Source organism: Pteropus vampyrus, unplaced genomic scaffold (genome assembly GCF_000151845.1).
Source record: "Pteropus vampyrus isolate Shadow unplaced genomic scaffold, Pvam_2.0 Scaffold134, whole genome shotgun sequence".
Lineage (NCBI taxonomy): Eukaryota > Metazoa > Chordata > Mammalia > Chiroptera > Pteropodidae > Pteropus > Pteropus vampyrus.
In genome coordinates this window covers 406,978-418,402 of record NW_011888915.1, presented here as the reverse complement: position 1 = coordinate 418,402, position 11,425 = coordinate 406,978, and the positions used below count along the sequence as shown (strand labels likewise).

The 11,425-nt window shown below is 45.7% G+C and overlaps 1 protein-coding gene across 1 annotated transcript; it reads left to right on the top strand.

Annotated features, from left to right (window-relative positions):
* The first annotated feature begins 56 nt into the window (after positions 1-56).
* Positions 57-11,065, top strand: HDAC3 (histone deacetylase 3). Its single transcript, XM_011367424.2, has 15 exons — positions 57-198; positions 306-388; positions 1,718-1,860; positions 2,917-2,998; positions 3,113-3,169; positions 3,290-3,345; positions 3,734-3,867; positions 4,397-4,477; positions 4,858-4,931; positions 5,094-5,158; positions 6,471-6,560; positions 6,686-6,744; positions 6,981-7,060; positions 7,359-7,516; positions 10,428-11,065. The coding sequence occupies exons 1-15, from the start codon at positions 144-146 to the stop codon at positions 10,495-10,497; spliced, it is 1,287 nt and encodes a 428-aa protein (XP_011365726.1). The 5' UTR covers positions 57-143; the 3' UTR covers positions 10,498-11,065.
* Positions 11,066-11,425: the final 360 nt, after the last annotated feature.

Genomic DNA, 11,425 nt, shown 5'->3' with positions numbered 1-11,425 from the left:
AGGGGGCGTGGTCTGTGGAGGCGGGACCCAGGACTCCCGGTTCTGCAGAGGCAGGCTGCGTGCTTACGCAGCACGCACGACCGGGGGTGGGGCAGGCGGCCGGGCGGGCAGCGGAGGCGCGGGGCCTGGTCCCGCGGGCAACCATGGCCAAGACTGTGGCCTATTTTTATGACCCCGACGTGGGCAACTTCCATTACGGTGAGGGAACAAGGTGTTATGCCAGGGGTTCCGGGACGCGGAGGTTTCGAGGCTAGGACTACAACTCCAGGGCTGAGGACTGACGAACTCTCTTTTCCCACTCCCAGGGGCTGGGCACCCTATGAAGCCCCATCGCTTGGCACTGACCCATAGTCTGGTCCTGCACTACGGTCTCTATAAGAAGATGATCGTGAGTCCCGACGCCTCTATTGGGGATTGAGGGTGGGGGCGAGCTGCGGCCCTAAGATAGGTAGGCTGCACCGAGTGAGACCCATCCCAAGAGTGGGGGTGGGGGAGGGCTGGATAGAATGAACCGGGAGCAGTCCCGCTCCACGCAGAGTGTTGATAGGTGCGTCCACCAACTTAATGGGAGTTGCTTTTTCACCTTAGGTCAGCCACCCTTTGACCTCAAGTGGACTAACACTTGGACTAGAGTTAGGCTGGTTTTGAAGACAGAAAGTGTTTTACTCCTTAGCATCTTAAGATGTGGGCAGTGCTGTGACCTCAGAGAAGGGAGAGAAGCTGAATCACTGTAGCTGGATATGAGGTTTACTCTCAGTTCCCAGCCCTTCTCTGACCTTTCTCCACCTCCAAGGAGCTGGAGCTCCAGGAAGGACTGCAGCCCTGTGTGTAAATTTGTACGTGTCTGTGGAGGATAGTAGGAGATGTCCTGGGTTTTCTCTTTTCAACCTAGAAAACTCCTACTTGGGTAATCAGTGCACGGTCTTGGCCATGGTGCCTGCGGGACCAGGCCCCGCGCCTCCATCTCCCAGGTACACACATGCCGTCTGTCCCCAGCTTGGAATTTGTAGCTGGGATATGGGATTATAACAGTTAAGTTCAGCCCTTATGTGTTGCAAGGGAAACTAATCAACAAAATGAATGAGTGTCCACTGCTTGTGCTGAGACACAGACATAAAACAGACTAAGGTGATGTTAGTGCATGGATTTAGAAATTTCTTGAAATCGTTTGTTGATATGTACCTCTGCGTTTTCTGGCAAGAAAAGCTTTTCGTTTTGCCCAATTTTTAAAGAAGTGTGTGAAGCCCTTGAAAGAGCCTTCAAAGGCTCTGGCTTAGCACCTGGGCATTTTGGGTTTTAATTAGAAGAGTGGTGTATATCCCGTATTGTTTAACTCACAAATTAAAAACTCAGAGGACAGAGAGGACACAGTCAGAGCCCAAAGGAGGATATGAATATGGAAAGAATCAGGAACAGGAGATCCAGGGAACAGGGCAGGTGGATTGGGGCTCATGGTTGAGAAGGTAGGAAAGGCTGGGCTGAAGGTGGGAAGAAGGCAAGCCCAGGGATCTTTAGGGGACTTGATCATAATAAGCCCCCTGGCTAATCAGTGCTTCTCTTCTTCACTTACCTTTGCTTCATAGAAAACATGGATTGGGGGTGAGGGGGACTGCTAGATGTGGTCTTGGACAGTCCTCAGGGCTGGGTTCAGTGTGGGTGGTCTCAGCCCTGACTGGGACTGACCCTGCCTGGATTCACCTTGTGTTTCCATTCTGAGGTCTTCAAGCCATACCAGGCCTCCCAGCATGACATGTGCCGCTTCCACTCTGAGGACTACATCGACTTCCTGCAGAGAGTCAGCCCCACCAATATGCAGGGCTTCACTAAGAGCCTTAATGCTTTCAACGTGGGTGATGACTGGTAAGAGAACTGGGATTTTTGATGCCTGGCATTTAAGGAAAACATTTGAGTGAAGTCTTGCGGGCAGCGAGTGGGAAGATTATGAAGTGGGTCTACTTGTCAGCAAGTCATCATTTTTTCCATTGGCTTAGTTTTCTAGGTGTCAGTCACTAATTTTTCCCAAACCTTTTGAGAAACTATAAAACTCCCTGCAGTTCTCTTTTCATATGGTCACATATGTCAGCTGCACTACTTTCTTGGAGACCTAAAACTAGGGATTTTTAAAAAGCTTTTCCTTTTCTAAAAGTCAGGTTTGTGAAGGTGTAATTTGCATACAGTAAAACTCACCCTTCTTAGATACATAGTTCTGAGAGTTTAGACAGAAAGGTCAGTTTTCCCGCAAAGGTCCCTCATACCCTTTGTAGTCAATCCCTTCTCTCCATCTTAGCGCCAAGCAACTACTGATCCGAGGTCTGTCCCTAAATTTCGCCTTTTCCAGAGTGGTATATAAATGGAGCCACATGGTCTGTAACTTTTGTGTCTGGCTTTAAGACTCTCCTTTTTAGAAAGAATGAAGATGGTAATAATGATAGCTAACATTTATTAAGTGCTTACTAGATTCTACACACTGCGTTAAAGGCTTTCTGTGGGTCATCTCATCATTATTACTATTTTATGTATACTATGGAAATATAACTGTCTTTAAAATGTGTAACTATAAAGAATATTTTGAACATAGAATCTTTTAAGGAAAATAGAGCTACGTTCTCTTTCAATTTATTTCCTTTTTGTGTGTACGTTCAAGTACCTAGAAACTGCCTGCTGCTCTCCCCGGCTAGAGTCCAAACTTCCTGACAGGGTTAAATGCTTCTTTACTTCCCATCAGTGCCTTGCACAGGGCTTGGTACATAGTTTGGTCCAAAATATGTGTTGAATACATTTGCAGATAATTTTGGTGTGTAGGAGGGGAAGAGAGGGTTATTGAAGACTGGAGATTGGAGGGGTTTGGGTGGGAGGAGAGGTATAGGAAGGCCTAGACAGAAACAAAAGGCTCCAACTTGCTCCCCTTCCCTGCAGCCCAGTGTTTCCAGGGCTCTTTGAATTCTGCTCCCGTTATACAGGCGCATCTCTGCAAGGAGCAACCCAGCTGAACAACAAGGTGACCATAGCCCTGAATTCCCTTTCCCCTTTCTCTGGTCTTGACCTTTACCCTGAACTCCCAGCTTTGCAAGTGAGCAGGAGGTGGACTGTGAGTTGGATGTTTGTCTTTCAGATCTGTGATATTGCCATTAACTGGGCTGGTGGTCTGCACCATGCCAAGAAGTTTGAGGTGAGTGAAGAAGTGATGGGGGAGATAATGGTCACCTCAGGGTCAGCGTTCAGGATAACAGTAGGGGCAGCTGGGCGGAGGTATTGTTCCTTTCTTTTTAAGACCACTGTCTTGCCATAGGCCTCTGGCTTCTGTTATGTCAATGACATTGTGATTGGCATCCTGGAACTGCTCAAGTAAGTAGTCTGGGAGAGATGGAGGGACTTACGAGACTCTAGCTGATGAGGTCTCAGACTGCCCTGGCCCTTACCCTGACCTCCACTCCCCATATTAGCTTCTCCCAAGTTCTTTGTGCTTCACTCAGGCTGCCTCTTCCTATGCTCTGCTGCAGATTCCCTGCTGCCTGCTCACATTTCAGCCTTCTCTGCACATCCCTTTCCTGTCCCTGCCTCCAGCCTGGAGCTCCCGGGTTGCCCTTATTGAACTGGTGGTGTTAGGTTTCAGGTGACTTGGGCCAAAGCAAGACTCTTCATAATCTCAGACCTTGCATTTGGGAGGAGTAGGTGGGGGGATTTCTTCCTGGGCTTAACCTCTGCCTCAGACCTGTCTCTACCCTCACTCCAGGTACCATCCTCGGGTGCTCTACATTGATATTGACATCCACCATGGTGACGGGGTTCAGGAAGCTTTCTACCTCACTGATCGGGTCATGACAGTGTCCTTCCACAAGTACGGAAACTACTTCTTCCCCGGCACAGGTATGGGACTAGGAATGTCCGTCCCCTTCGTACTCCTCAGCCCTTTACCATGACTGCCTCCTACGCAGCCTTCCGTTCTCTGCTCAGATGGCCCTTCCTCAGAGAAGCCTCTCCTGACCACCCAGTTAAAATAGTCACCCCCTTCCCCATTACTCTCTTACATCACTCTGCTTGTTTCTGGCAGAGCACTCACAGCTATTTGTATTTATTATGGTGTTTTGTTTACCATCTCCCTCCTCATCATCCTCAGTCCCCAAGACAATAAGCTTGGTGGAATTTCATTCATTTTCTTAGTTCTCTTTTACTACCGTATCCCTAGTACCTAGTACACAGCTTGGCTCATAGTAGGCCCTACGAAAGTATTTGTTGAATGAATGCTAGCTTCAGGAGACTTGGTGGCTGTAGGGAGTGTGTGGTGGAGGTACATAGGTGGAGAGAGAGGCCCTCATTGTGGGTTGGGGCTGAAGCAGCTGGGTTGTGGGTGCCTCTTGTGTGTGGCTGCCAACCCCTACCTCCCGATTTCCTACAGGTGACATGTATGAAGTTGGAGCAGAGAGTGGCCGCTACTACTGCCTCAATGTGCCCTTGCGGGATGGCATTGATGACCAGAGTAAGTACTAAAGTCTTTACCCTGCTCACTGGTCCCCTTCTTTCTCTCCTTGAATTAACCTTTCTGCCTGGTATTTTCTACTATTGGGTTAGGTGTCCTTAAGGATGAATGGCCTTCAGAGGGACCGTGAACCCCCTTCAGAAATTATATGTAACATATTATGTGTCTGTGCATTTTTCTGGGAAACGGGTCATTTGCTTTCATCAGTCACTCAAAGGGATCTGGGGATCTCTCCTCCTTCAGAAGTTCAGAACCAATGCTTTGATTCTTTGGCTTGCCCCTTTCCTGGGCTACATGCTCTCTCAACCCCCTTTTTCCTTTTGTTCCCTGTCTCCCCATCCCCTTGGGGTGCCAGGTACCCATCTTTGGCCCTCTCCCAGGTTACAAGCACCTTTTCCAGCCAGTTATCAACCAGGTGGTGGACTTCTACCAACCTACATGCATTGTTCTCCAGGTAATACTGCCAGTGCCTAGTCAGGAGGGCTCTGCCTGGGCTTGGGGTAAGAAAGCAGGGAAGAAGAGAGCCTCTGGGTTGGTGGGTAAAGGGAAATGGGGGCATCTGGGATGTTTTGATCAGTTATCTTACCACAGCTGCTTGAGCTTTTGCTTTTTGCAGTGTGGAGCTGACTCCCTGGGCTGTGATCGATTGGGCTGCTTCAACCTCAGCATTCGAGGACACGGGTGAGACTTGCCCTCCTTCTACTCCTCCAGGTTTTCAAGTGGCCTTGGGCCTCAATTCCTAGATTGGGGGTAGTTAAAGAATGGGTCTCGCCTCTTTCTTGGGAGTCCAAAATAGCTACAAATTGTACTTAAACTGGAAATAGTCACTTTGAGCGGGGTTGTCCAGCTGGTCTTCATTCATAATAGGTTTTTATTAAGCACCTATTATGTTCCAGGCATTGTAGATGGGAGATGGGGATACAATGGGGACACTCCTATGGACTTGACAGTTTAGTGTAGAAAATAGACAGAAGATGAGTAAGCAAAGAAAAAAAGTAAATTGTTATAAATCGTATGAAGGGAAATGATAGAAAACTTAGGGTGACAGTGGGGAACCTACTTTAGATAGCATGATTTGGAAGGGATTTTCTGAGTTGAAATTTGAGTTGAGACCTGGTGTCTGAAAGGAGTGACCCATAAGAGGAGCGAGAGAAGTCTGTCCCAAGTGGTGGGAAGGGCCCACGCAGAAGCTCTGAGTCAGGGGAGAGCTGATGTAGTGGAGAAGGTGAGGTAAAACCAGTGAGGATGGGCAAAAAGCTGGCGGTGGTTTAAGATGGTTTGAGGTCTGAGAAGTCAGCAGTGGTGAGGCTGAGCAGAGCCGTCAGACTCTGGTAAGGTGTTTAGATTATATTGCAAATATGATGGGAAACCCTTGGACGATATTAAACAGGGAAGTGCTACGATCCAACTCATGTTTTCTTTCTTTCTTTATTTTAATTGTTATAAGAGCTTATTTGAGCCAAATTGATGACATGTGCTGGGGAGCAAGATCTCAGCTCCCCCAGGTCGTGTTTTAAAGTGACCGTTCTGACTACTGAATGGAGAAAGGTTTGGGGTGGGAGGACAGGAGCGGAAATGGAAGGACCAGCCAGGAGATGATTGGTGTCGTCTAGGCAAGAGATATGGTGCCCCGGCTAAGGTAGAGGAGGTGGTGATGGAGAAAGTAGGTGATTTGAGTTACATTTTGGTGACTAGAACTGACAGCACTTGCTAGTGCATTGATGAGAATAGTTAATTAACAGGTGGGGTGCCAGAGTGGGTGTAGAGCAAGAAAGAGGTAGGAGTGCATTGTATTTGAAAATTTTTATTGAGATGCAATATCTCTATAATAAAATGCACACATCTGAAGGATATATATAACTCAATGAATTTCACTGCCTAGACGGAGATGGAACATTTCTAGTTCCCTCGTGCCCCTTTCCAGGCAATACCTAGAGTGTATACTTTGGCTTTTGATAACTTCCTCTACCCATTTCTCCGTTCCTTTTAACAGAGAGTGCGTTGAATATGTCAAGAGCTTCAATATCCCTCTACTGGTGCTAGGCGGTGGTGGCTATACTGTCCGAAATGTTGCCCGCTGCTGGTAAGTGTGCTCCCAGATTACCCTCTGCTCCCTTGTCTGGTGTGAGCTAGGGGCTCCTGAGGAATGGCCAGGTGGGCCCTTCCACTCACTTGCTTAGCCAGTTCCCCTCTGCTCCTTGGTTTCAGGACATATGAGACATCACTGCTGGTAGAAGAGGCCATTAGTGAGGAGCTTCCCTACAGTGGTAATGACCGCCACACCAGGAAGGCCATTTTCACAAGACCCCAGAGTGGCCTGGTTTGAAGGCAGATGGGAAATTTGAAACTCTCAAAACTGTAGATTCAACCCTAGGCTCAGAGTAGTGAAAAAATTGGGCAGCTTTTATATAGGGGTTTGGGATGGGAGGGAAAGTGACTGGGAAGTCTTGGGATACACCCGTCTGAGCCATACCCTCCTCCTAACCTCCTTTTCCCTCCTAAGAATACTTTGAGTACTTTGCCCCGGACTTCACGCTCCATCCAGATGTCAGCACTCGCATTGAGAATCAGAACTCACGCCAGGTCAGCAGCTCAGAGGAGCTAAGAAGAAGGGTGGGGGAGCCCTGGAGAGGTCCAGGATGTGGGAAATCAGACCAGAGATGAGAAGAAAGTTCTCAGCCATCACTATCACTGTTATCAGCCAGGAGGCAGCCCAGGTTAAAGTAGAGGCAGTTGGGGGTGTGAGGAGGGACATTAATCAGCTAGGGGACTTGAACTAGGTTTCAGAATGAAATTAAAACTAGGATGGTAGGGAGCTAGAAGGTGGATGCCCTGGGAATCAGTAGTAGCTGCTCACTCTCTGTTCCTTGTCCCCAACCAGTATCTGGACCAGATCCGCCAGACAATCTTTGAAAACCTGAAGATGCTGAACCATGCACCTAGCGTCCAGATTCATGATGTGCCAGCAGACCTCTTGACCTATGACAGGACTGATGAGGCTGATGCAGAGGAGAGGGGTCCTGAGGAGAACTATAGCAGGTCTGGAGCAGGGACTAGAGAGCGGGGATTCCAGCAGGCTTGTTGGGGAGCAGAAAAGTAAACTGAGGCATTAGCTTAGTAGCCCCTGGCTAACTTTCTTTAGTATGCCTATTCTTGGGTTTACTGCAATTTCACACTCTTTTTACTCTGTTTTTAATGACACAAGTAACATATTTCTTATAAAAATGTTAAACAGTGCCAAAATATGTTAAGTTTGCAGTCACACAATCCATACCCACAGATTAACCACTGTTAGTCTGATTTGCATCTTTTCAGATAGACTTTTTTTTATAGATGATAAGTGTACTGTTCAACATGCACAGATAAATATAAATGCACATACACACTTATTCTTGGAGTTTGTGTAGTTTTGGGGCGTTTATTTATATATTTATTTTTTATTTTTAAATACAAGTTGGATTGTTCTATATGAGTTGCTCTACAACTTAGAACTTCACTGGTTCTTTTTTTTTTTTAACAAAGCAATGTGTCTTCCCATGTCAGTATACATAGATCTGCTTCATTTTATCAGTTGTATAATATCCCATTGTGTGGGTGTAGCATAATTTAACCAAGTACCATTGACGGACATTTACATTAGTTCCCATTTTTTCATTATTACAAAGAATGTAACAATGAACCCCCTTACATATACATTTTTGCGTGCTTGTTTGAGTGGATTAGCTTCCTAAAATTGTTGCTGGTAGGTCAAAGGCTTTGTGCACTCAGATTTTTTATATTCCCTTCCAAAAAGTCTATAATGGTTTATATTCTTGCCAGCAACCTACTCCTTCCAGGTTCTGAGCTGGACAGATCACTGCCCAAATACTGTTCTTTAAGGCCCTTTGATTTTTTTCCTCAGTTAATGTTTTCAGCTATGATAGTTATATTGCGGTTATTTATTTATTTTTTTTAAGTTTTTATCTTTCTAAGATACAAACTAAAATATTTACAGATGCAGTGAATTAGGGAAAAAAGACTGGGATGGAATTTTTTTAAACCCCAAAATAGGCTTTTCTGAAAAATGAAGGGAAAAGACAACAGAACCCAAAAGTGCAGAAACATGCACTTAATAGAAAACAGATCTCCTAACATGACTGAGAGGTAACTGCAGCTGGATGCTCTCAAGACACCTGTCTAACACCCACACAGTGTTAGAGCTTTGAGCTGGCTCTGCTGCAGAGTCCGACGAACTTCTCAGTCCCTTTTGGAATCTGTTTCTTTCAGATTTTAGGCTTCCAGGTCTGTCTGGACCTGGGCATTACCGCTCGGTCCCTTAGGACCGCTCTAACTCTCCATGAATACTCCTTCTTCTCACTTTTGATTGAGAAAGTATCTGAACCTCTGGCCTCAGGGATTCCTTTTTGACCCTTCATCTCCTTCTCAACTTCTTCATGTCTTTGAGGCATGACTTCTGGAAACAGATTTTCATTCTTCCTTTTGGCAAAGCTTGGCTTATTCATCTATAGTTCCAGGCTGATATCTGGGCCCATCTCCACATTGCATTGGCCCCTCTCAACAGCCAGCAAAAAGAAGCCTCAGGCCTCTTCCTGTCCTAAGCCGTACCTCACTGTCAGACCGCCCACCAAGTTCCTGTTCTTTGATGCTTGTATCCATAGCTTGCATATCATTTGAAGAGTAGTAATAATAAGAGTCACCACTTTTTGTGGGTTTGCTAAGCTCCAGACTCAATACTATGTGCTTTATATAAAAACATACATGTCATTATGTTATCATTCTGTTGCCATCAGACAACTCCAAGAGGTGGCTGTTATTCTGAAATTACCAGAGGAGGATTCTAAGGCTTATAGAGGATAAATAACTTTCTGAAGGGCCCATTGCTAGTTAAATACCAGGGCTGACATTCAAACTTGAGCCTCTGACTCCACACCTTGAACTCTTGCACACTTAGAGGTAGTTGAGACATTGCTTACCAGGCAGATAGGGCCTTTCCTGACTCAGTTCCCCAACTTCTCTTTGATGAATTTCTCCCTTCTTTCTCAATTACCAGCTGTGGGCAAGATAATCTAGTTATCAGCTATTCATATTTTCCCAGAGAATAGTTTTCCAAAAAGAAAGAAAGAAGTATTGAATACTTATTGGGCCCTGTGTCACTTTCATATCCTTTCTCTTACTACAGGTTTATCATATCCTGTCACTCCTCTGCTTAAAACTCTTCTTTCCATTGCACTTAGAAGAAAATCCAAATTTCTGACCACGGCTTTAAAAGACCCTGCATGCTAGCTCTTACCTACATCCCTGGTCTGAGCTCTAACTGTTCTCCTCCACGCACACTCCTCCATACTCCCAGCCATCCTGGCCTCCTTGCTTTTATTGGAATACATCAGTCTCCTTCTACCTGGTAACTTCTGTGCTTGGTTTTTTTGCAGCTCGGAATGGTCTTCCTGAGATCTTTGGCCAGCTACTTCTCAGACCTCAAGTCTTATCTTCTTAGAATAGCTTTCTCCTTTCTGAAATTTTACTCCTTTCCTCCCATCACTCTCAGTCACATTTCTCTTTATTTCATTTTATTCACAGTGCTTTCCCCCATCTGAAATTATCATATATGTAAAATGTACACACACACACACACACACACACACACACACATTACTTTATTATTGTCAGTCTCACTTATTAGGTAAGTTTTTGAGGACCGACAAATTTTGTCTGACTTATTCTCTACTGTATTGTTAAGGCTTGTGACAGTGTCTGGCACAGAATAGTCTCTCAAATGTTTACTGACTACATGAATGCAGGACTGACTAATGATCAGTCTCTACTAACAGAAGGAGAAGATTGGTCCTTTGACAAAGGGGGCCTGAGAAGTGGCTCCAGAGAGGGTGTCTATGTGAGAGAAGATTGGGACTTAGAAAGTGGGACTCTTACCTCTCTTACCCTTGCTTTGCAGGCCAGAGGCACCCAATGAGTTCTATGATGGAGACCATGACAATGACAAGGAAAGTGATGTGGAGATTTAAGAGCAGCTGTGTCTCAAGGAATTCCTTTTTACCTCTTGGTTGAGTGGGAGGGGAAAAGTGTAGGTTCCTTAGCCCCGGACTGGTCACTTTCGGGGCTTTTACCAATGCTAAGGGATGGTTTGGAGACCACATCTGGTTCTTAAACCAACTATCCCCTTTCTTCTCCCTTCCACGGCCTGACAATGGTACCTATTAAGGATTGTATGGGACAAGGGTAGCTCTCTCCAGGACATCTTGAGCAGTGGGCCCTAGGTGCCAGCTACAGCCCCTCTGGCCCCCTTGTTCCTTCCCTGCTTCCCTCCAATCCAGAGACTTCTAGGGGAAAAGGGGTAATCAGGACTGAGGTTGCCTCTGACTTCCTCCTCTCCTGGGTTCTCATACTGCAGTACAGTACAGGTGAAGAGTGAGAGATCTTAGGGGTCTCTGGCTCCCTAACACCTTAACTCCAGGTGATGAGACATACGGTTTTGATTTGGGGGAGGATGTGAAAATATGCTGTTCTACCTTTTGGCTTTATGTCCATTTCACCACTGTTTTTATTCAATAAACCAAGTTGGTATTTTTTGTACCTTTTGTCTTTCTGAGATTATTCTTAATTACTAGCTGCCTATGTGTGAAGGGAGAAGAAATGGGGATGACGATGTATATAATAAAAATCATAACATTCAGCACTTAACTTTATGTTAGGCCCTGTGTATGTATTCTACATGGATTATCTTATATATAGGGAGTTAATAGAGCATTCTGGTTAAGAGTTAGAAAACCTGGTCAGATTACTAGCTTAAGAGAGGGAGTAGAAGATGACTTCAGGTTTTCAAACCTGGGTGTTTGAAATGGTGATGCTAGTTGGAGGAGGTGCACAGAGATAACATGTCAAGTACTTTCTTGGCACAGTGACTGACAATTAAGATGAGATAGTTGCTCATCT

Coding starts and splice junctions, on each gene's coding strand:
- HDAC3 (XM_011367424.2), top strand. CDS start 144: ATGGCCAAGACTGTGGCCTATTTTTATGACCCCGACGTGGGCAACTTC. Junction 199..305: donor CGTGGGCAACTTCCATTACG/GTGAGGGAACAA, acceptor TCCCACTCCCAG/GGGCTGGGCACCCTATGAAG. Junction 6,561..6,685: donor CGAAATGTTGCCCGCTGCTG/GTAAGTGTGCTC, acceptor CCTTGGTTTCAG/GACATATGAGACATCACTGC.